Source organism: Candoia aspera, chromosome 2 (genome assembly GCF_035149785.1).
Source record: "Candoia aspera isolate rCanAsp1 chromosome 2, rCanAsp1.hap2, whole genome shotgun sequence".
Lineage (NCBI taxonomy): Eukaryota > Metazoa > Chordata > Lepidosauria > Squamata > Boidae > Candoia > Candoia aspera.
Genome location: NC_086154.1, coordinates 146,510,715 through 146,535,928, shown reverse-complemented (window position 1 = coordinate 146,535,928; position 25,214 = coordinate 146,510,715). Strand labels below are relative to the sequence as shown.

At 43.9% G+C, this 25,214-nt stretch overlaps 2 protein-coding genes across 2 annotated transcripts in view; one reads left to right on the top strand and one right to left on the bottom strand.

The window, feature by feature from the left end:
* LOC134490780 (ER membrane protein complex subunit 3-like) overlaps nt 1-25,214 on the top strand; it is a 66,395-nt gene that overhangs the window by 9,693 nt on the left and 31,488 nt on the right. The gene's annotated exons all lie outside the window — the stretch shown is intronic.
* Nucleotides 30-24,519, bottom strand: USP11 (ubiquitin specific peptidase 11). Its single transcript, XM_063294048.1, has 21 exons — nt 24,344-24,519; nt 19,318-19,427; nt 18,556-18,686; nt 17,901-18,018; nt 17,645-17,790; nt 15,912-15,973; nt 15,593-15,692; nt 13,894-14,067; nt 13,647-13,805; nt 11,718-11,942; nt 11,127-11,210; nt 10,914-11,008; nt 8,219-8,425; nt 7,263-7,375; nt 6,828-7,163; nt 6,010-6,080; nt 5,783-5,895; nt 4,617-4,766; nt 3,535-3,650; nt 2,556-2,644; nt 30-1,542 (listed from the first exon to the last, which is right to left on the bottom strand). The coding sequence occupies exons 1-21, from the start codon at nt 24,448-24,450 to the stop codon at nt 1,372-1,374; spliced, it is 2,877 nt and encodes a 958-aa protein (XP_063150118.1). The 5' UTR covers nt 24,451-24,519; the 3' UTR covers nt 30-1,371.

Here is a 25,214-nt window from a genome sequence, read left to right as displayed (position 1 = left end):
GTAATACCAAGGGAAAAGAGAGTCCATAGGCCTTTTAAAAGAAGTTACTTTATGTACACATGCCAAAAATACTTTCTTCTGCAAAATAACTTCGAGAGAAATAAAAGCCCAAAGAGTTAAGTGAAGGAATCATCTTCCAAACTCTTTAAGTAAGAAAATACACGATGTGCTTCTGCCAACAGTGAGCACCCTGTGCTTGACCAACACTGCCTCCTGCTGTATTCCATCCACTGCATTGCACACAGAAACCTAGTTAAAAACAAGTGCAATCCCTGAGCCTAGAAGTAGCAACAGCAGTGGCAGCAGAGACTCACGGTACAGGGAAGAACACCAAAAGGTTGCTGGGATGGGGACAGGCCTGGTAGGTATTAGGGCAACTGAGACAAAACCTCAAGAGCTGGTAGCAAAGTTTCTCCGACGGTCCTTAGCTAAGGGAGCTGTAACACAGTACAGACTGAAAATGGCTCTGTCCTCCCAAACAGTTTGGATGCAAGAGTAAGCGGCAGCATGTTGGGGCTCAGTGGCTCACAGCTGCCATTATAGCTGGAGAGGAACTTCAGGAATGAGGAATGATGGGAGAAGGAAATCCAGGAAGTCCAGATTTCCACGAGCTGTTGGATGGTGGTTCTGGCAGGACAATATTGGAATTATTGCTTAGTTGGGGAGCTAAAAGGAGGCACTTCGAAGGAAAGAATACAAAGGGCCATTTATCCAGACCTACCCAATGCTCAGAGGTAGGGCAATGGAGGGGAAGTGTCCTAATTAGCCACAGACCACACAGGAGTTAGTATCTTTGCAAAGTCCTCCCAAAGCACAGGAATCAGCAATGGTGGAGTGGAGGTGAAGACATGAAGTCACGAGCAGCAAAACAAGGGCAGTTACCCTGATTAGAGAGTGGCCTAATACTGCGGGGAGGAGGGCACAGCCAGCATAGAAACGATGCGTTTAACAAGTCTCCTTCCATATGGGAGACCTAGCACTAATAAAAGGATCTCATTTTTGAGGTGTAAAAAAAAGGGAATGGAGGAGACAATCTGGGAAGCCTACGTTCCCCCAGCCAACTTACATTGGTGTAAGGCACAGGCCTTTTAAAGGGTAGCCAATTCTTCCCCTCCCGAGCAGGGGAACTATTTGCAAAGCAAAGAGCCCTCCATTTTGGAACATGGGAAGAAAGCAGGTCTGTCTGTGCTGGCAGGGGGTTCTATCTCGTGTGTCCTGCATCCCTGCCCTGCCCTTATTCCAAGGCCTGAGAAGATAGCTGCTGCCTTGGGAGATAATCTAGCTGCCCCCTTCAATCCAAGGAAAGGATCACATATGGCTCTCATCCTCCCCTTCTCCTATCGCAAATGGAGAAGGGAAGCAAGGTGAAGGTCAGTCCACATCCATGAAGTCCCGACTTGCTAGCTCTCTGGCATGAGAATCACAGCAGGCAGCATAGTCCTCCTCGTTTCCGCAAGAAGATGTACTTGTGGATGCAGCGGGGGGAGTTGGGTGGCAGATTTTGTCCTGGCGCTGATAGAAGAGGACATAGGCAGCTTTGGACTGGCAAGAAGAAGGGAGAAAAGTTAAGAAATGGCAAAGAACTGCAAGGGCTGGAGGACACGCTTGGGAAACCAACTTCCAGGTCAAAGGAAAGGGAAACATCAAATGGATGATGGATTCACCATGTGCCTAAATCCCCTGGTATTCAATGGACTATCAAACTGGCAGTGGAAAGATGGTACAGGTCCAAGAACCTGGACTTGTTTATAAAATTTTGCATTGCTTTCTCCATGAGGCTTCAGGCAAAATTAGAGAAACATAAGAAAGAGCCATCGTGGGAGATCAAGCAACTTGAAGGATTTGCATTGTCATTGTTTATTCCAGCTTGGCCACCATGGAAAGAATGAAGATTCTGAAGCATAGCTTCTGAGCAGGTTCTTGCAGTCTTACAATTCAATCCACGGTTCCTTGACCTAGTATTAGAATGTGTGGGAACTAACCCCTCCAGAATCTGCAGCCTACAAAAGAACCACCGTGCCAGTTGGGAATTCTGGGAGTTGTAGTCCCTTAAAGAGCACCAAGGTAAGGAAAGGTGGGCTAGATAGTTACTTTTTAAAAAAGCTATAATCACAACATTCTGCACTTTTTCTGTACTTCCACTGCAGGCGCAGCCTACATCCTATGTATCAATTCCCCATTGTGCAATGCCCTAAGTCATTGGCAAGACTAAGAAAGTAATCTGAGGCAAATAAGCCTCCTTTCCCACCTATAGTTGTTAAAATCTAGGCCCTGTTCAAAATGACTTCCCAGAGACACCTGGGGGTGACCCATTTCTTAACAAGAAAGATTATATAACATAATTTATTTCAATTTGCTTCTAATAAAAAGTCCAGTCCACTTGGAAACATATCTCAGGTTTCATTCAGATTTCCCATAAAGACAATGTATTGTGTTGCAAGATCTGACAATCCTACTAGTAAAATGTGTGTAAAAGGGAAAAGGGTCATGGCTATCCGAGGCGTTAGCAGGCAAGTACTGAAACAATCAGCCCATCCAAATATGACATGCCTTACCTCAATCTGATTCTTTGAAACTGCAGACACGCTACTGTCATCAAAGTAAAACCAGGTCCCAGTGTCCTTGTTCCGGGCAAAAGTGGTGTCTAGAGAGTACAAGAGATGAGTCAGATCATTCCATATCCTTTTATCATCCACCAAGAAAACAAATGCTGGCTTATCACACAGCCAGAATTCTGTACAGTTATGTTTTATATCTGTTTCTTTACAATTCCAGTTAATATATCCCCTGGGCTAGAAAAAAGCTTTTTGTGTGTGTGTGTGCCTTCCAGTCAGTGTTGGGCTAAGAGAGAATGACAGCCAATTTGGTGTAGTGGTTAAGGCTCCAGGCTAGAAACCGGGAGTTCTAGTCCCACTTCAGGCACAAAGCCAGCTGGGTGACCTTGGGCCACTCACTCTCTCTCAGCCCTAGGAAGCAGACAATGGCACACCACTTCTGAAAATCTTGCCCAAAAAACCCAGCAGGGACTAGACTAGGCAGTCGTAAGGAGTCAACACTGACTCGTAGGCACCAAAAAACAGTGATCTTAGTCTCCTTCCTGGAAAGGGGAAGAGACAACAAGGAGACTCTTCCCTTGAAGTTAGCAAGTATTGCTACTGTTGCCACCAAAAACGGGAGCAACTTTTCAGCTGCTACTTTGCAACTACTGTAAGGGCAGACGGTCCCACTCATCAGATGAGCGGCAGGCAGCCGGTGACCCCCCAGAGGTCACTGCAACAGAACAGGAACAAGCCTGGCAGGTGGGTTCATGGGACCTGAAAGCTGTAGCTAACAGCGAGGTTTGGTAGATTCTGCAACAAAGAGGCTGGGGAAGTCTTACACATAGCTATCCTCCAAATATTTGCACATACCCTTTACTAAGAGCAGTACGTTTTTAGCAGATTATGCTTCCTATTTTCCTTCTCTGAGGCCCCAAATTTCTCCCCCCCTGCCCCGACACACACAATCTGTTTCCTCTTGTGCGAGGATACATACAGTGCCCATCCCGGAGGCCACCATAGTGGTTGGACACAGCAATGAGGTCGTATTTGTACAGGGAGGCGTCAGTGTCTTTCTGGGGTTTGATGATGAAATCAGAAAAGTCCAGGCCCCTGAAAGACAAGAGTGACAAAGCCATTGTTTTTAATGGCTGAGTAAGGATCCCCAACAGCAACCCTTTTGCCCTTTGGAGAAAAGCCATATATATGCACTAGGAATTGCTACTACCTCAACGTGTACTCCCAGCTACAACACTAACTTTGCACTAAAGCAGCATTCCCCAGCTTGAGCCCCTTGAGATGTGCCTGACTACAGTTTCCATGATTCCCAGTCTTTAAGCTATGCTGGCTGGGAATCAAGTGCGTTGTAACCCAACAGAGCCGAAGACATCAGGGGAGGAATGCAGTGCTACACTTTCCCCTGATCCTCCACACATATTGTTTGAACTGTTTTTCCAATTAACTGGAAATGCAAGTCAAGTATTTCTTGCACAGAGCCTTAAAACAGGAACATACAGTCTCCCCATATTTGGGCAAGATCAGTATGCTCTATTTCAAAATATTCAATATTATCAAGAGTCTCCAAAAGCACCGGAGCTACCTCTGAAAATCTTTAAGCAGCACAGCCAGCACTGACAGGGAATCACTGTGGTGGAGTTTACATGACTACTGAGACATTTTTATTGATGTAATATACATACATACCCATCATGCTATTCCCTTTCTGGTGTGGCAGTGTTACACAGAGTGCAGAAGAGGAGTAAAAAATAGTAAGCAAAAAAAAAAAGAAAGCATGAGATAAAAGATAATATAGCTAAATCTAGTTTCACCAACACCATTCACTCAAAGTCAATTCAGGCTGAGCTTTTGATGACCTCCAAAATAGAAGATGAAGGCTTTCAATCATCTTTCACAATTTCAGCGGCCATAAATTAACACCCATCTGTTTCCTCAGATGAAAGGATGAGCGTTCCCCGGCTGCATTTTCTGTGATCTATGCTAACCAAAAGGCAGCCACACACAGCATCCACCCATTTCACTCCTGGTAACAAGAACTTATGATTGAGTCCACTGGCTTACTGGATAGGGAACTCCACCAGGGTGTCAAGTTTCTCACGGGAGAATTTGGTATAAGAGAAGCGCTTGAGGTGAATAATCAGGATCTCCGGTAGCGACCATAAATCCAGCTTTTTGGTGGCAAGCTGGTGTTTTTTGCAGGTGGGGCAATACCTGTAACAGAGAAACTCATGAGCCTGACACCTTCTCTTCCAAGAGGACTAGCATTCCACAAATTTTATACACCAAAGAGAAATTCTGAGTCAGATTTCTGATGCGAAGGGGAGAGAACGCCAGAAAAACAGGATGGAAACATTTGATCAAGAGGCCAAAAGTGTACAAACGTTCTGAAGACTAAACTATTCCATTCTGTGCTATAGTGAATGAAAAGGCCAGAACAGTCCAAGTAACACCTGACCGTCCACTTTAGCACGATATTACCTTCAGCACCTGCAATGCCATCGGCCTCGCACTTCAGTAAAACAGTAAACTGCTACTGCCAAGAAGGATGTCCTACCCTTATCCATGAATGGCCTCCTCCTCCTCTACCCTGCCCCCCTCCCACATCTTGGGGCAGGCTTTAGATTGGAAGGATGTTGTAGCTAAGAGTTCTGTTCTGATCATGCTTTCTAAAATCTGTTGGATTTTCTGTTTATCTAATTTGGATTATTATGAAATAAGAGCCTCGTGTGGCACAGAGGGGTAGGTGGCAGTATTGCAACCGAAAAAAACTCTCCCCCATGACCAGAGTTCGATCCCAGCAGAAGCTGGATTCTCTCTCAGGTAGCCGGCTCAGGTCGACTCAGCCTTCCACCCTTCCGAGGTCGGTAAAATGAGCACCCGGCTTGCTTGCTGGGGAAGGTGACGGCTGGGGAAGGCAGTGGCAAACCACCCCGCCATAGTCTGCCAAGAAAACGTCGCAAAAGCGCCGTCCCCCCAAAGGGTCAGACGTGACTCGGTGCTTGCACAGGGGACCTTTCACTTTCACAAGATCCATTCCACAAGATGGAATCGTTTGGCTCCTGCAACATTCTCATTTTGTTACCTTTATCTCCTAGTAGCTTATCTGCTAATTTGCCTACTGAACTTTGAAATGTCGACCAGCACGAGAGGCAGCATCCAATCACCTCACCCTTCCCTGCTACACCAATGGAAGAGGCTCTATCCTTAGGCAAGCGCTCAGTTCTCACCAGGGATTTTCCTCCTCCAGGGTTTCCATGGTAGTGAACAACTCAATGCACTCCTGCAACTTGACAGGGTTCTTCTTCAGTGTGTAGCCCATACAGTCATGTTTGATGTAGCCCTAAAGGGAAGAACATACACACATCATAGATAAAGCGATCAAAGACTAACTTCTCATCCAGGGGAGAAAGGAAGAGAGACGTTTTTCACATTTACTTGAAAGCTGCGCACTCACTTCGGCCTCCGTCTCGTTGTAATAGCGCTTCTTCATTTCAGAATCCCAGTCCAGAGCAACATATGGTTGGGCTGAGCAAAGGATGAGAAATTGGGTCAGAGATCCAGGAACCCTGCACATTATCCACATGTGTTCAGCAGACTGGGCCCAGACGAGAGCATTCTCTTCCACCTACTAACTCCCAGCTCACACTGCGAGCAGCCAAGACAGCATTCGCCTTTCCAGTCCTTAAAGCACCATGGCTGTTTCTGGGGACATTTGGGCTCACTTACAAAATCCTAGGACCAGAAGGCCATAAAGGGCAGGCCTATTAGCACATCTCAGTGAAGAGGGGCACGGAGGTAACTGAGGAACTAGGATGGTCCGATGCAATGGGAACAAATGGCAAGATCTAACGGGGCACGAGGAGCTGTGATGAGTGACCTAGGAAGGGAAGCTAGCAGAGACAGGGTGGGCTGGGTGTGGATGAGAGAAATCCTCATACTTGCAGAATAAGGAGTAACAGAAACAAGTCTGCCTTGTGTAGCATCCTGAACAAAGCCCACAGATGCAAAGGAGTCAGTATTTGGGGTTTCTGTCCTGACTTTGGTCATGTATTGAGGCTCACAAACACAAGAGTTCAGTTTCAGCCTCTATCCCAGCTGCCATAAGAGGAATGGACACTCCCATGGCAACCCCTTTATGACAATGCCAATGATACTTGCTCACCATTCCAAATTTGGCCACCAACCCTCAGACCCCACCACCAAAGATTCTCCTGGCAGAAGGCTTGTTGCCACAAACTTGAACTTACACTTTATTTTACCAAAAGGACTTACAGTTGAAGGAGACAGGATTGCCCTCATCTTGGCCAGTCATCCAGTCACTGGTACCATTAGAATTGACAGGTTGGAGTGTAAAAAGCAATTTTGGCCGCTTCTGTGGCAGACAGCACTTGCGCTTCGCCTGGTTGGCTGTAGGAGGACTGGGACTGGAAGACAGCATATGGGGAGATTGGGGGGGCTGCTGGGGAGATGTGTTGGGGCTCTGCCTCTCCTCCACACTAGCCCCTTCCTCCCCCACTGATGTGTCGGAGGGGGTTTCCTCTGTCCCTGAGCTGGGGTCCTGATTGGCGAAGCCTTCGGCTGTTGTTTCCTCCTCTTCCTCCTCCTCCCCTGCAAGTTACAGGAAAGGAGAGCAAGTATGAATTGGAATGAAAGTCTAATTGCCCCCTCCCCTCCTACCCAACACTCTCTTTCACCACTCTTCCTCACCTTCACTCAACCCATTGGACCTCTTATTGTAGAGATCCTCCTCCTCCTCCTCCTCCTCCTCCTCCTCCTCCTCACTCTGTTCTTCCTCAGAGTCTGGCCATGTCACATAGCGGCTGCCAGAGAGAGAAGCAGGTCACATCCTTCTCCTAGCACAGGGAGAAAGCCCCTGCCAGAGCAAGCTGCCCTGTGACTGCAATCCAATGAAAGGAAGGGTTATAGAATCAGGGATGGACAGGGTCCAGGAAGCAGGGGAGATACGAAGCTCCTTGTCATGTGGTCAGATGTCTGTCAACACTCATTCATTAAAAAAAATTACAATTTGGTCAGACTTCTGGTATAGGATCAGCTTGCTCTTAAGGATTGTGAGGTTGTGCAGTTGTCATCTGAGGACTTTTTCCCAACAGCTGGCTATGAGAAAATCTATCATCCTGGCCAGGTTGCCAGCCAGCCTGCTTGCCTCCTTGTTTTTGCCGTGACTAAAACCAGGGAGTTAATCCAAACCAGGACCACAAAACACTTTCTTATCATGTATGAGAACAGAGCTTGGGATCCTTCAAACCAAATGAGTACAACTGTTGTGGTAGAAGTACAGTATAAAATAGAAGTTGAAGTTGATTCACCCTGAATGCTGGAATGGGGCTCAGTACAGAATTCTATTTCTCTTTGGCTAGAGGAATATGGTGAGCAGAATGAGCATGTAATAATTTTAACTATAACACTAAAGCTTTAGGCAATATTTCCCCAATCTAGCCATCCCTCCAGGTGTGTGGACTTCAATTCCCAGAATTCTTAGCAATGCCCATATTGGTTGGGGAACCCTGGGAGTTCAAGGCTATTCGCTTGAGGGCATCCAAACCGGAGAAAGCTGGTTCAGGACAGTATCCTCGTACATCCCTCCCTTCAAACCCCAGCTACGAAGAGGCCGAGCAGAAGTCTCAGAGATCTATTACACTCACGAGAGCCGATGCAGCAGGAGCTGGTACAGGGCATCTGGGGAGAGCTGGTCCCGGGGCACAGATACCAGAAGGGGGTGACCGAAGAGCACGACCCCATAGTAGGTGTTGCTGTAGTCCCGGCCTTGGGTACGCTCCCGAAGGTAGACCGGCAGCACCACTGCGTCTGCTGAGGCTGGGTCTTCCAGGGAAGACACAGACACCTCATACCTGGAGGGAGATGAAAAGGCATGCTCTGAGGAGCAGCAGCAGCAGGGAGCAGACTACTTGCTTATCTACACTTTTTACTTTCTCAACCCAGCCTTCATTCAAATGGCATTCCAAGGTAATACAGAGAACACAGAAAGGTGTAACACACATAAAATTCTATAAACCCAGAAAAAATAAACACTTTACAGACAACAAACTGAGGAGCAATGAGCCACAAAACAATACAGGTGAAGGACTTCTGGGGAAGCAATGGTGAACTGAAGACGGCTTCGCTGAGAGCAGAGCCGATGACCGCGGTGAAACAAGGAGCTGGTGAATGGATCTGCTTCTTGGAATTCCTCTCCAGACAAGGAGAGGACTCGGGATTGCCCACAAGCACTCCCGACAGTAGCTCCCTGCAAGGAGATTGTAAGACAGCGGTTTCTGGCAGGTTTAGAGCTCTGGGACCCAAGGGATTGCCATCCGTGCCCAAGCAGCGGTTTGGCCCCTTTATGGATACTGGGTTCGCATACCTCCTTTCTTAATCACTTCTGAAAATTGCTTGATGGTTTTTTTTATACATTAAGAACCTTCAAAACGGCAAGTTTCATTACACTGGGTGAGTTTCTTTCAATCCTTGGCAAAAGAAGTTTTATGCAAGTTTAAAGAGTTATAAAATTCTTATTTTGGAATAAACAGCAAAAGGGTGATTAGAACATTGATTTTGGAAAATTATAAACGGACTAAGGGGCCAGATGGATTTGAAATAAGATTTTGAAATTAATTACAAGAATCCTTCCAGTGGGTTGTTTTATAATTCTATAAAAAAAAAAAATGAAGATTTTGAAATTAAGAAACCTTCCTGTGGGAAAATGCTGTTGATTAGAAAAAAAATGGTAAGATGGGACTTTGAAGGCTGAACACTAGAGGGAATCAGAAAAAACTAAAGATTATAATTAAAGGAGAAAAGACCCACTAATACAGAATGGAGCAAAATACTCTAACTTTGGAATAATTCAAGGATATTTGGGAACGATGCACTTAGAAGTTATTCTTAAGGTTGTCTGCTATCATACAAACGGATATAAGAGGTTATAGAAGAGGAACAGGCTATACTGGACAAGACTGAGTCTGATTCAAATGTGGATTTAAAAATGACAGGTTACAAGAATGATATGGAAAAAGATGTCACACTAGATTCACAGATGAACCGGTTGATGTCAATAATTAAAAGGGATATACAAACAACAAACCAGAAGAGTGACTTGGATAACTTTCTTATTTTGGATTTACAAAAGAGATGCGTTAAAGTCTTGAAGGAATTTCTGAGAAGAGACAAAGAGAAAATGAAAAGAAATCAAGTTCTGGGACACTAAATAGATTTAAATAGATTAAAGATCAAGTTTGTTAAAAGTAAAGGGAAGGAATATAAAGTTGGTTTATTTGATGGTTAAAATATATATGTTGTTTCTGGTAACTCTTAATGGATTTTTGCTGACCAGGACCGAAAGATGGGGGTTTAAAGATTTGTTTATAGATAAGAGATGAGATATGGGAAGATCTTTTGTTGTAGTATCAGAGAAGGTGATAAGTTACTGAAATTGTCTGTACTTGTGATGAAGGGGGAAGTAATTTCTTTATATATCTCTTTTCTTTTTTGTTTACTATATTTTTTCTTTTTAAACTTTTTTTCTCTGCACTTGTTTTTTTTTAGATTTTCCTTTATTTGAATTAGTTTTATCATCTTTGTATCTGTAAACTTTAATAAAATTATTAAAAAAAGCAATACAGGTGAAAACAGTATCAATTACAATTAGAGGGCAAATACAAATGCCTCAACTTGATGGCAAAAAGACTTTAATGATGGCCCCAATCAAGCTTCCTTAAGGAAGGGAAGATGCTTAGAAACAGCTTTGCAGGCAGGAAGCAGATGCATCCATATGTGGGAAGCTTACCCTCCAAGTACACTGCCATTCCCAGGCTTGCTTCTGGCACTGAAGAATATATCCCCCTAAACTCTAACAGTGTCCACCTTGACCACTATCCCAAGATCTTCCCTCTCTGCCTACTGCTGGGATGAAGTAACAGGACTTGATGCATATCATACTCAGAGCACACCAAACCATCGAGCGATGGCATATTTACCTCTGGTACTCATCGCTACAGTACTTTGGCTATCACAATTTGCCCACCTCTGCTTGCTGTGAACCTGGCCACTCACTGTAATAAAATGCTAGTCTGAATTACAGGTCCATGTTATCCAGACTCACTGTAGTGAAAGATGCCCCAGTGCATCCTACAGCGAGGAGCAGATAAGCTATATGACCCCTTCCAATTCTATGACTCTCACTCCCTCCCCTTCTTATTCTACTTGGTTTTTCCAATCTGAGCTTTTTAGATGTGTCAGCCATGCTGACTCAAAGTAATGGAAGTTACAGCCCAACACACTGGAAGGGCACCAGGGCAAAAGCTGCTCCACCCTGTATTATTATCCCCTCCCCAAACCCACATGAAGATGTCATCCCGGTCCAGGATGCAGCTGAGAGATTCTTCCTTCTGGTAGATCTTGTAGAAGCGATGACTGAACACGTCGGCCACCATCATCTGGAGAGGAGGCAAAGAGAGAAAAACAGTCAGGAGGGAGGGAAAACATGGAAGAAGCTTCTACAGTCCATAAGGTCAAACTATAGGCACCTCTCCCTCACCCTCCCAGCAAACTTACCCGCTCAGCAGGCACCCCTGTGTGCTCTGATAAAGCGTGGCAGAGGTCTAGCACTTTCCCAGCTTTCGGGACAATCAGCCCGTGCTGTAAGAACGACAACAACAAAAGAGGCCAGGTCCAAACTAGTAAGAAAGTCAACTGAAAATCAAAAGCCTAAACCCAAGTCAAATCCCCATAAGACTGAATCCAACTCCAGGAGGGAAAACTGATGTGGGGACAGACCTATAGGTCTCAATTAAGTGTCAGGTCCACAGCAAGATCTAAACTATTCAAACTATTTCTCTACCTTGCTTGCATTCTCTGCCTTTCTGCCCAAATTACAAAGAAACTTAGAGCTATATAAATCAGGTCAAATCCTGGTTCCATTTGGCTCAGTGTTGTCCAAAAGCTAGCAACTTCTTTCCTGGGTTTCAGATGGGAACCTTATCCCCACCTATCTAGAGACCCCAGGTATCAAGCTTGAAAGTTGCTACATATATGACATGGACTCTAGGAACACTCCCCCATACTCCAGGACTCTCAAGCCTCATTGAAATATAGTTCTGCCTCTTCTTGCCACATTAGTGCACCTTCTAGGCAGTTGGCTGGTACCTGTTCAGGTTTCTTGCAGGGATCCATGGAAACAAAGAAAACTTCCATCACCCGGTCCTTGCTGATTGGCAGAGGGGCACTGAGGTAGCAGAAGGGATCAAATGTCACTGAAATTTTGTCACATTCAGGGCACACCAATGTTGACTTGAAGAGTCCATGAAAGATATCAACAATGATAGAGTTGTTGCGACGTTTGTGATTGCGCCATGCTTCTTCTGCTACTTCCTGAACAGGAGGAGGGAGAATGAATAGTCCAAAGAGTAAGCTACCATCTCTCTCTTTCCATGCTCACCCATTTTTGTTAAGTTACAATTCTCACAGTTCACATTACTAAACACGTTAGCTGAAGCTCCAGAGAATTATAATTTAGCAACATCTTGAGATCAAAGAGGGGTTTCCTGTCTCTGCTTATGTGCTTGCAAGCAGGAAAGGGCCTTAGAATTTTACCATGGAGTTTGGCAACGAAAACCTCAAAATTAACAAATCTCTTCAAAGCATAGAGACAGCGATTGACCATCGCCAGAGCACTTTTTAGTTTTCCCCTCCCACCTTTAACTTTAAAGCCCAAGTGCAACTGATTATTCAAGCTACTCTTCATCTGCTGCTGGGAAAAAAAGTGCAAGGGGGTTGGGGAGTGAAAGAGGAGGTCTGTTGCATCACCAACTAATGCATAGCATTTGTAATTGAAAGCCTCAAAGCGTTTATAAGCATTATAAACTGAGCACAGGAGTCTGAAGCAAGAATCCCATGAAAAGGAATAATTGGTGCACCAACACTACACTTTCCCAAAATGCCCCAGCCTTGCCAACATTCCCACCCTGAAACAGGCTGTTCTGAGTCTTCCCGAAGTTGTATTACTTCCAGGGCTCTTGCAACAAGCAGACTGAGCCTGTTCTGAGGTCAGGACGGAATACTGTGCACATTCCTACAGCACAGCACTCAACACCTAATAAAGGGAGGGTATCCCCAGTTCATTCCAGTAGTGGAGTGGTTCTTATATGCCTCACTCCAACAGACATCAAGCCTCATCATATCGCATCCAGCTCCTTTTTACCCCACAACCTCAACCTGATTACTACAGAGCCTTTGGGAGCCCCCTTTTTGTCACTACTCCATTCCTGTTCTTGCTCACATAGCATAAAAAAAGTTTTATACATGCTAAAGTTGCAAGAAAAACCTCCCTCTCGTGAACTTTAGATGTATCAGCTTAGACCAAACCAGTAACTTCCAGGTTTCACTTCACTTCGCGCTGACAAACTAATGTGAATTCCTCATGGGACTGCACTAAGAATAAAGTATTTATTTATTGGTTGGTTAAATTTATATAGCCACCTATCTCACTTGACTCTGGGCAGCTTACAAAGTTAAAAAGCCAAAAAACAGTACAAAAAACAACTAAAAAACATAACAAGAGCCATTAAAAACAATAAAAACTATTAACATAATCTGCAGGAGAGCACCATTCATTTTCCTAGCACCACTATCAGATCCACAGTCCAGATGACAAAGCCATGTCTTCAGGCCCTTTCAGAAGGCCAACAAGTTCAGGGCCAGCCTGACCTCAAGGGGGGTGATGTTCCAAAGGGCGGGTGCCATGGAGGAAAAAGCCCTCCAGGTCCCATCAGATGACTTTCCTTCACGGATGGGACCTGCAACTTGCCCTTCCTGCTAGATGTGATGGGACAGGTAGATGTAACTGGGGAAAAGTGGTCCCTCAAATACCCTGGTCCCATGCCACGATATAAAAATCCAAGTGAACCAGAACAACTCATGTAAAGATCAGAGTGGAAATTCAACAGGTAAGATCTCCAGCCAGAAGCTTCCAAGTTTGGTGATACATTATTCCCACTGCAAACGTACATGTACTATCACTGCTGGCTAGAATCCAGATTTGGACTCTCCAATAGTTCATCTACAGCTCACACTCACCTCATCAGGTCGCCCTGCTGCGTCCTTTAACTCAATGTACTCCTTCTTCTTAACACGATTGAGGTCCTCATGTAGACCATCAAGCAGGAAGGAGAGAAGCTCCTGGGAATCATGCTGCTGATAACCAAGGAACTGAGAGGCAAAATGGCCCACTTTGGTCTGAATGGAATGCAAAGATAGGGCCTCTGAGATCAGAAAAGAGCAAGTTACAAATTTAAAAAAACAGCAAGACAAGAACACAACTAACCTTGAACATTCGGGGCACGATGGAGCGGTGGTGGCCAGACCACTTCTGCTTAATGAGGTCTGCATAGGCTTCAGCAATTTCACCCTTCATGCCAAGAGGGTTGCTGAAGTTTAGTTCATCCAGGTAATGATTATTGAGGAAGTACTCTGTCAGAGGGGGCACATTGCTGAGACACTGGAAGAAAGAATGAATCAGTGCCAAAGGTAATTCATCTTTCAGAATGAAACTATTGTGAAAAAAGCATCTCTGATGCAGAGAGAATCTTTTGTGAAATTAATGAAATTAAAAGTTAAGCAAACTGATATTGTCCTAGAAGTTGGAATTTTTTGAGTAGCCTTTTATTTCACATAAACAAAAATAATGTACACCAAAGACATGTGTAGCTGTGACATTTATACAAATTGCATAATTTTATTTTTGTAATGGGAATACAATCTCTCATTACTAAGGATAAGCGCAATATAGCTTTTTTGTTTCAGATAGCCAAATGTATTTATTAGGATGTCCCTTCTGTCCCTCTTCCCATTGGGGAAAAAAAACGTTTGGCTGTATTACTATAATCTATGTTGTCTTACTCTCTCCAGTTTAAAGTTAGGGAAGAGAAAAAGATTTGGAGGGGATTATCTACATGGAAATTAAAAAATAGAAAAGAGAACAATCTTCAATTTATCAATCATTCCAAGTCATGCTAAAGATCTTGTAATCAAGATTCCTTGAACTAGCAAATCCAGTATTCCTCAACAGATGATAAGCATGCTACTGGTGGTACAAGAAGGACCCTAGATGGGATGTGACGTCCCCACCCAACTCTATGCATGGGAAAGAAACAGGAATTTCTAGTCGTCTTTGCTGAGACAAGTTGGTTTATTGATCAAATGCTCCAGTGGGCAGGAGGAACCTATGCTGTAAAGCAGGGTTTCTCAACCTTGGCAACTTGATGTGGACTTCAACTCTCAGAATTCCCCAGCCAGCATGGCTGTAAAGGGTGGGAAAGACATCTTGCCTTACTGGTATGTATGGGAGAGAGATGAGAATTGGCTATAGGGTGGTACTTGGGAACGGAAGGTAAATATAAGCAAAGAGGTAGTGTTATTAGGGTTGTTATTAGGTTGGGATTCTACAGACTTCCTTTTGATTGAGACGAACAAACACGTCATTGAATTATGTTACCATTCTGTAAGGAGAGATCTGTTTTCTTTCGACTGAGATGCTGGTCAATCAAATGCAACCACAGTCTTATCACTAAGGTTGGTGATATTATCAGACCTTTCCAGGTGATGAAATTATTTCTCAGCTTTATGCTTCGCAGTTCTAGCAAAAAGCTACTGTCAATGATATTGCTGTAGTTTTTACAAATGAGATTTATCTTAATAGATAATGCAAATCAACATATAAATGCCCTTCTCAGAAAAAAAGTGGGCTTTTCCTCTCTTGGTGACATCCAGGGATTGGTGAGTCTTGAGAGAAATCAGCCTGGATGGCTTAATTCACCTACCCTGTAACAGCTATTCTAAAACATGCCAGCAGGCAATGCTAAAATAGAAAACCTCTTGGCCATTTGTAGGCAGACATGTAACAACACTAGTAACACATCCCACCCAATATACTGGCAGAATGTGAGCAAAGTTTTCATTCTGCTTGATGGCAAGTCATCACAGTGCCCAAAGTTAGGCACCAAAAGATCAACTGTATTTCCTACTTGCAAAGCAGAGTTCATGAAGCAGGTGTTCCCCAGGTTGGTAAGGCCACAAACCCCTGGCTGGCCCTGGTACCGCTCTTCCTCATCAATGGAATTCTTCCTGAAAGAAGCAGGTAAAGTGAGGCTATGAAAGAGAGGAGGTGAAACCCGCAGCCTGGTTCTTGGGGCAGAACAAGATTGGAAGACGGCAAGACCTCCCAAAGCTCAGGCAAGCTTGGAACCAGAACGCTGCCTGAACCTGACACTCACAACCCACCGTAAGACAGGTGATGCAGGCACACCTCAGAACTGTGAAATTGCTGATATGTGAGGTACTCACATGATATGTGGTCTTGAACTGGGCCAAGTACCATCTTTACTCCTGGTCTCCATTATCACGATCTAGTAGGAGCAGATGCAAGTAGGGAGAGGTCAAGAGAAACACAATAAAAAAAAAAACAGGGCTGCATAAACTAGTGTGTGGCTGGGCAACTGTCCATGATCTCCAACCAGAAATGGCCATTTATTCAGCCAAAATTATTAGCTAATAAAAAGCATAGCCACAAAGCACCTAAATATATTCTGGAGTTGCTCAGGCTACTCAAACACATTTTTAAAACCCACAGAAACCAAACATACTATACTACCATAGATGTCCAGCTGAAGGCAATTCCATCTGCTCTCTTTTTCCATTTTTATTGTTTTTACAGCATTTGCTTCCTTGCTCTTATCTCTCACCACCATTCTTGCAGGACCAACAGACAATAGGGCCAAAGCAAGTAAGTTACCCCAGGACATAATTTTCAGACCATTATTTGCATATCAAAGGAATACATGGGCAGCACAGACACCCCTAAGATTTCTATCTTTGTCAAACATACAAACTTTTCTTTCTATATTACACTTATCCTTCACTTGTCTCTCACATTCCTACAAGGCAACTCCCTATAAGAATGTTTAACAAGATCAGTTAAAAATCGAACAAGTGAATGCCACATATACTAAGCATGGTTAGTGTTGCTGTTTTTGTTTGGGATTGGTATATTGTGGGAACCCAGCCCACTTAGAGTAACTCATTTATTATTTAATGCATCGTGTGAACCCAGAAAATGGCTTTATTCAGCAGCCATCTGATTTGATTTGAGGACTTCCATACAAATTGAATATTTTGAAGCAATAGGTGAATGGCTTCCCTGCAGAAATCATAATGCAAAACATAGCTGCTTCCAACAGAAGCCATATTTTATCGTAGCACCTAAGAGAGCACACACTCTTATGTTACAGGAGCACTCATAAACACACCTAATTGTGGCCAAAGAGTTACCTCCTCCATTTCCAAATGTGATTATGTTCATGCATTTCCTTCAAATGTTAGAAGCAAACAGAGGTCTGGGATAGAAAAGGCCTTGGAGGATATTTGAATGTGTGATGTCAAGAAATACAGAAGGCTTAAAATCCTACTAACCACCCAGAATTTTTCCCTTGTTAAGATGGGCGTCTGAAAGGCCTTGAACATTCCCTAATGGTGGACACATGCTGCATGTCTTCCAACACCCTTCCCAAGTGTTTTGAGACATTCCAAGAGAGACTCCAAGGAGTTCTAATCACAAAACTAACAGGAGCCCTTGCTAAAATTCACCTCATGTTTGAGGGGTTTTTTTTTAAACAAAAAGTAATTACTGGATCCAGACCCAAGTATGCCAGTTGTGCAAAGAGATGCAAAGAACAGCTTCTATCAAGTCAAAACTGTTGTCCCTCATAAACCAGACTTGCTATTCAGCTAAGAGTACGCCAGTGGAGTCTAAACTTGCAGCCCCTCTCCAGGGACTCTGTCTGATTATCTCAAATCCAGTCTTCGGAACTGATAATCCCAAATCCCGTCTAAACTGCTATCTTCCAGAGGGGCTCCACCTTTAGCCAGCTTGGTCAATACTGATCACATCGAATACAACTGGAAAGCGACAGGCTGGGGAAAAGCAATATATAAAGTGGCCAGAGACCAATCTTGGCACAAAAACAGTTCTGCCTCTTTTTCTCTACAGGCCAGCCTCAACCTGGTGACAGCAGTGTTACCTGCCCTGAACTGAGGCAGGCATCCAGCACAGTCATCTGCAAGTTTCGTAACCTCTCATAGGAGCCATCAGCATTTTTCACCCAGAGCCTTGATTCCTCTTCTGCTGGAACGGAAAACTGATGCCGGGCCTCTTTTAGCACTGTATCTGGAGCAGGAGACAAGAGGATAAAGAGAAAATGACTCCTTGGATGGGAATGCCCACTGTTCCTCCCTCCATTTTCCCCTCTGCCACATTCAGTGTTCCTGGGATCTTACCAATGGTATCCATCCGGCTAAACTGAGCTACCACAGGGTTGTCTACATCATTATGCTGACAGAGGTACAGCTCCACTAAGTAAACCTCCACCTTCTGCATGCTAGGAAGGTCTACCACCTGGAAGGAAGTATCAAAATAAAGATCAACCAACAAGGGATACCAAAGCATACCATTAAGAGAAATGGGAAGAATCAGTGTTGGGAGATCCTTATTCCTCAAGCCTCTTTGCATAGTGATTCAGAAGGAGAAAGCCAACCCCATCCGTAAAGCTGAATGGCACTTATTGATCAGTAGAACACACAGGTTTGCAGGAGAGTTATGTAAAAAGGAGGAAAAACTGCAACACCAGCAAGAACTAGCAGGGTGCCTGTCAGTATATGCAGTGTGCAAGAGAGCATTCGTGGCAAGAGTGAGACCCGTGAACTAGCAATCCCCTGTAAGTTTTACTTTCATCACAAATTAAAAGCCAGTCCCCATTCTCTCAACTCCTCACATTTTCCCATTAGCAAGAGGTAGATAATGCTAGGGAAAAGGTTACTGAAAGAAGGTAGCATTTAAGTTAAGTAACACTGAATTCTACCTCTAGAAAAAAGTCTCTGCAGTGCACCCAAATTCTAAAGAAAACCTGTGCTTCTCAGTTCCAAAACCTCTCACCTTTCGTTCAATGGCTGGCTGGCCATGTTCGATGCCATACCAGCTCACCAGCTTGTTCCACACCTCCTCTGGCACCAGAATGTACTCTTCATGCTCTACCAGCCTATCCTTCAACCGGTAAGACTCCAAATCTGGAGGCAGGGAGAAAGAAGGAAGACAGGTTGAAATCATGGAGGGCTCACCCTCTTTAAAGAAGCCCATAGCTTAAGAGCAGCTGCTCTCTCACCAGTTTTGGCATTCATGAAAAGGAGCCAAGCTTCTTAGTAGCTGCAAGTGTTTAACGTGCAGACACTTTTCTGCTTCCATAATACAATAGAAGGCCCCTTCTCATAAAGCCAGTATGGTGTAGCAATTAGCGTTGACATAGTACAGAAAGCCAGATTCAAATTCTAAGTTAACTGAGAAATACACTAAGTGATGTTGGGCCTACCACTTTTGAGATTCACACATTGTGCTAATTAATTATGTTATCTACCTTATGCTGGTTTAGCATGTCATGTGAACCCACCCACTTGTGTCTTATTCAGCAAATTACAGTTAAGTAATCCCTGCTGTACTGCAATGAGCAAACCCAATGTCTCTTTTCATTCTCTTTTACTGGTTTATTGCAATGATCAAATGTATGCAATCTGGAGCTTTCTAGAGGAAGGGAGAGAGAAAAACGAAAAAAATAGTAATTCATATCCTCCAGATTAAGTAATCTGGGAGTTTATCTGAAGGGCAAAGCCTCAAATGAAAGAAATAAGGCAGAGGAAACGATACCTTCAAAGAGTTCAGCATTGTTGATCCGTCCAGGGAAAGTATTTGAGTTCTGATCACCAGATTCCACATAAACTTTCCACTGCTTGTACCAATGATTTTCCAGCAAGTACCTGAGCAAGGAAGCAGGGAGGTCAAATCCAGTGCAGGACCACACTCTAACACAATGTTTCTCAACCTCAGCAACTTTAAGCTGTGTGGACTACAACTCCCAGAATTCTGGGAGTTGAAGTCCTCACAACTTAGTTGCTGAGGTCGAGAAACACTGCTCTAACATGCAATCAGGAGCAGTCAGCAATTCTTCTCCCTTCATTCTCCATCTACAAGACCATAAGAAGTCCAAGCCTCAGGCTGAGACACAGCTGGCTGTAAGCATCTAATTATGCCAAGAATGGTAAAATTCTGTCTGCAATCCTTATAGGCAGATTCCTAAGAATCCTAAATATATTTTTAAAGTTTCAGGTCATTAAGACAACAGACATAAGTGTACATGAATGTGTATGAAACACTTGGGAATCCTTAGAAAACCTTCCATTTATAAGTGGCTTAAATCTGGCCCTCTTAGTTATTGGCTAATTTTCCACTTCCCAATGTCAACTGTTTAGACAAGTCAGTTTGAATTTTCTGCTCAGCAGCAAACTATGATCCTCTTTCTTCCTAGCTGATGACTATTCCACAGAAAGGAAAAAACATTCCATTTTCAACACAATTTTATAATATGCCACTGTGCCACAACATGACCAGATCAGATAGGCTGTAAAAAGAATTTTTCCTTGGTTTGAGTAACTAGAGTAACTGCCTCCAAAGTTAGTGAAAGGAAACAGGCAATCCCAGTACAAGCCCCTACCACTGGCCACAGTGAAAGGCAAAGAGAAATCCACCAGATCTTTCAGCCTCTTTTCTGGCAGTCTGGCAAGCTCCTATGGGCATACCAAGTACTTCAGAGCTTTAAATATTAAAAAGGTAGCATAAAACTAGTAGAATCAAACTAGTTGGTGAATACCTATTTGTCTGTAGCAAATACAACTTTTTTCCCAAGAAACATCTCATTTTTTTCTTCAACTAAACATATTATCCTTGAGATTTTGTAAGTAGTGATAACTAACTCCATAGGATAAAAGACAGAGACATACTGCCACACCTTTCAGTGGAAGTGTACCAGCTTTCAAGGTATGCTAGTGTTTTGCAAAGTTTTTGAATAGATTAGATTTTATAGTACAACCATTACAGCACTGAAATTGTCCTGCACTTTGTATAGAGGCAAAGTTGGAAAACCATTCCCGTCTTTTCAGAATTTTTTTCAGTGCAACTCTCCAGACCAACCAAGTGTTTTGTATAAATAAAAAGCTTCCTAAGTTTTAGACTGTATCTTCCTTGCCCTCCATTACTTCAAGTACAACTTCTGAGCAGTTTTTAAGGGAAAACTGATGAAGAGAAGACGTTTAACCAGACACAATCATGCTAATAGAAAGCCCCAGTTCTTTTTCAGCCTGGAGGAAAAAGGGGCATCCTTGAGCACTTCCTATTATTATAGACAGGATATGTAACTTGAGCTATATATACAAAAGGTGGGATAACAATCTAATAATAATGTAACAGGCTAATTAGTTCAGATCAGTTCAGCCTTCTGACAGTAATGAGTTTCTATCACATCTGCAGGTTGATAATCTCTCTCACCATTCCTCCTTCAACTAATGAGGCACTGACCAGACATGAGACTGGAACAAAACAAAGGTACAGTAAAGTTTCCTTCATGTTGAGCTCAACAATTGGTGACTTAATGGACATACCCATCTAGTTTCCTGGATGATAATGCAAAACTAGTTTGGTACTGTCTTCTTCTGGGAGGTATTTATAACTTCTCAGTCTAGCCCACAGCTATGAAGGTCTCCCACTGAAGCACTAAGGAAGCCAAAGCCAGCTTAGCTTGAGCCCAGACCAAATCGACCAGGTGCTGCCACCTGCTGAGACTAACGAAATAAAACTAGCAATCAACTGGACCAGCAGCAATTAGCTTGATTTAGCATTCACAGACATTGTAACAAAAGATGACCATGTATGGATTGAGTTATATAATCTTCCAGTGGTTGCTGCACCAGTGCTCCCAGCAGCTAATACTGTCATTGGTAAGGAATATTGAGAGCACCTGGAGGGCCACAAGATCTTACGGAGAGCCAGTTTGGTGTAGTGGCAAAGGCACTGGCCTGAAACCAGGAGACATGAGTTCTAGGCCTCCATTAGGCATGAAAGTGGCTGGGTGACTGGGGGCCAGTCCCTCTCTCTCAGCCCAACCCTCCTTACAGGGTTGTTATTGTGGGGAAATAGGAAGCACAAGTATTAAGTATGTTTGCTGCCTTGAGTTACATATTAAAAAGGTGGGATAAAAATCTATTATTATTACTATTATTATTCCTGGGTATGTGAGCAGAAAGTTTTAAAAACTAAAAACCTTAAGGTTGAAGCTGATGTTGAAGGCATTAAAAAAAAACCCACTTTCAAGTCAGTGTTGACTCCTGGCAACTGCCTGCAGTTTTCTTGGTAAGATTTCAGAAGTTGCCTGCTTCTCAGGGCTGAGAATGACTGGCCCAAAGTCACCCAGCTGGCTTTCTGCCTAAGGTTTCTAGCCTGGTGCCTTAACCACTACACCAAACTGGCTTTCTTGAAATGCATTTACTTATTACCTCTCCCCTGCTCTTCTACATGCATGACTTTCTCATCAGGCTACAATCTACGCACATGTATTTGGAAGCAAGATCCATGGAATTTAGTGGGAGTGCTTTCTAAGTACAGTAAAGATACATAGGATGAGCCTGCAGTCTCATTATAAATGTGTAAGATAATTTGTTCTGTGACAATACAACAAAGGAGGTTCCTATGCTATTGCTGGGCTGCTGCTTCCTGTTTATCTCACTCCAGACACAGCAACATGTAAGTCAACATGCAACAGAGGACCCAATCAACCTCTCTCTAAAGCCCATCCATCAGGATACAAGAACAATCAAAACAGTTCACATTGCGAGCTTAACTTGCTTCACAAAATAGTAAGTCCGCTAGCTGATTGATGAAGAGTGAAACCAAAGCCCCTTTCTTAGAAAAGCACTACATAAGAATAATCACAAGTAGGCCATCTGCCTATATAAAATAAGGGAGAGAGAAAGCAGCATTAACATGCAGTTTTGCCTCCAAAGGGAGATACCATCCCCAAATGAAACTGAACTTCACACAGAAACATAGGACTTCTTCTTATACCACAACTACACCTAACTCAGTATCACTTGCAGTGACGAGCAGATAGTCTCCAGGGTTTCAGTTAAGAGACTCTCCCAACCTATCTAGTGATGTGAGAAAGCAAACCTGGAGCTTTCAGCATGCAAACCAAGGGTTCTTCTATTAAGCTGCAGTATTCTTAAAAAGGCACACAATCTGAAGCAAATAATATAACACAGGAGCCACAGAGCATGACCATGACAATTCATTCTTCTCTAAAACAGGCAGACATTGTGTTGGATTCCAATAAACTTCTGCGCCCAATTCAAAGTGCTAGTAATCACCTACAAAGCCACAAGGTGTAGCAGGGTAGCACCACAGCCTTACCAAAAACAAATCTGCCCATCTCATGAGAGGATAACAAGAAGATCTGTTAAGAGACCCCTCTCTATCCGAAGTCAGGGGGACATGGATGAGACTACAAACCTTCTCTGTGGCAGTGACTGCACTTTGGAACTTCTAACCCCCAGAGGTGCATAAAGTCCCATCCCTGAAGTCATTCAGAAGAGCACTGAAGATAGTTTTACTTCACCAAGACTCCAACCCTAGATAAATGTTACTGAACTCTATGTCAGCAGAAGGTTGATTTATTGTTGTTTTAAAAAATTAACATATTGCAACCAGCCCAGAGTCTTTTCATTTGGTCAGGGTATAAAAAATGTAAAATAATAAAACTAACCATTTTTAAAAACAATCATGTCTGCCATGCCTGTCACAGCTATCTATAGCTGGAAACTTTTTACAATGGTAAAAAGCACAAGAATTCTAAGAGAAGTAAGAGGAAGTGACCAAAACACTCAGGTCCTCCTTTATGGGAGTGACAGACTGATTTTAATTGAGTTTCAGTTTACTTTCTTGACTAGTAAAACAAGGACAAACATTTTGATAGTGATTAGGGAAAAGAAATCTATTTTCAAAGTACTCACAGGAATGGGCTGTAATTTTTAAAAAAGTATCTATTCATCATGCAGCCCATTTCACCAAAGGGAAAATAAAAGGAGAAAAAAAGGAGAGACATAACCAAACTCAAAGTATGGTTTTTATACACTGATTCAGAAAGACATCCCTTCAGAAAGTTATTCAGCTCACAATCGTTAAGGTTGTTACCATTCTACACCTATTTTGAGATACATGAAAGTAATACCTAGCATCCTTTAACTAACTCAACAAGAAATAGTTGGAGTATTAGATATATGAGGAAGAGGAACATATCTAAATAATATGATTTCCAGAAGGCACTTCAGCCAGAAGTGCATAGCAAAGCACGAAAGGTTCAGGAAGAATAGTACATAATCCAACCTACCCTAAAGTAGACCTCATTCAAGTTTGCCTCAGCGCAGTAATTGACAGCACATAAGACTACTCACTCGAGGGGTAAGTCTCATTGCATTCAGCAAAGTGAACTCTTCAGCAAACCACGACGATAAATTCATGGTTAGGGCAAAAGCTGCCTATTTATAGTACTATTCCTCGGCCTGGGCGTGAACGGGCAGCTAGAAGACCACCTGAAAACAACTTGCAGCAGCCAGCAGTGCAGCGGCCGTCTCGTGACGGGGAATGAAAGGAGGCATAAAATGACAGCGTCCGGATCGGCTCCAAGGGGCGTCCAGGGAGGGAAACGGCACCCTGAATCCAGGAGAGTTTCACCGAGGCTCGGAGCAGGTGAGCCCGATGGAAACGAAGCGGGACGCTCACGGCTCAGCCCCGACCCCGAGCAACCTCTCCACCCGCTCATACGTCCCCGGGTCACCCCTCCACTTACCACTTCTCTCCCGCTCGCAGCAGTCGCTCCCTCCCGGGCTGGGCTGGCCCCTCTCCCTCTACCTGCTGCCGCTGGGCCTCCAGCCCGGGCAGCCCCCGCTCCGCCATCGCCTCCCACACCTTCGCAGCTCCTCCGCCAGCCCGGAAGCGAGAAAGGGAGACACCTTATTTCCCTCTCCCGGCTCTTTCATGGCCCCACCCACCCGCTTCCGACCGGCCAGATGGGTGTGGCAAACGTGACGGAAGAGAGGGAAGAGAAGCAAGCACCATGTTGAGTGTGGTCTAAGGCGAAGGCGTCGTGACGCGCCGCGCTACCTGCTGGTTGGTTGGGTGGTGGCGCGGGAAATTGAACGAGTGGGTGGGTCACATCCTTTGATTGGACGCCAGCGTTCCTTGAAAGAACCCTTACGCGAGCCTCGCTTGTCGGCGCCCAACAAAAGAACTTCCGTTTTAAAACAAGAGGCGCCGAGATCGTCTTCCTCCTACGGTAGGTAAAACAGCCGAAAGAGACGCGGACACCGCCTCATTTGCTGATGTGCTTCATACCCCTCCCTGCAGTGCTGAAAGGAAAGGCGAGTAGTCCTATGTCGATATTCTGAGAATTCTTGCGACTGAAGAAGTAACTAATACTAGGAAGGGTTCAGTACGATGGTGTGGTTGCCATTTTTATTGTTGGTTTTTCGTTCAGTCGCTTCCTTGGCTAACGCAACCCTTAACATTATTGGCCGAAATTAATTTCGGTGCTGTCATTTGAAGAACCGCGAAGAGCGAAGGCTGCGTCAAAAACAAACTGCCTATTATCTTTAGATAACTTTTTTTGAGATACTAAAAAAAAAACCCTTTCCAGTGGTTGAGGAAGTTGTTTACTAACT

Bases quoted from the DNA above. Each gene is read 5' to 3' on its own strand.
- USP11 (XM_063294048.1), bottom strand. From the start codon at position 24,450: ATGGCGGAGCGGGGGCTGCCCGGGCTGGAGGCCCAGCGGCAGCAGGTA. The intron at 11,943-13,646 runs GTGAGTGTGAGC...CCTCCTGTTCAG, and splicing joins CAGCAGGGCGACCTGATGAG to GAAGTAGCAGAAGAAGCATG. The intron at 3,651-4,616 runs GTAAGCCAGTGG...CTTGTCTTTCAG, and splicing joins CTGGTGGAGTTCCCTATCCA to GGGCCTGGACTTTTCTGATT.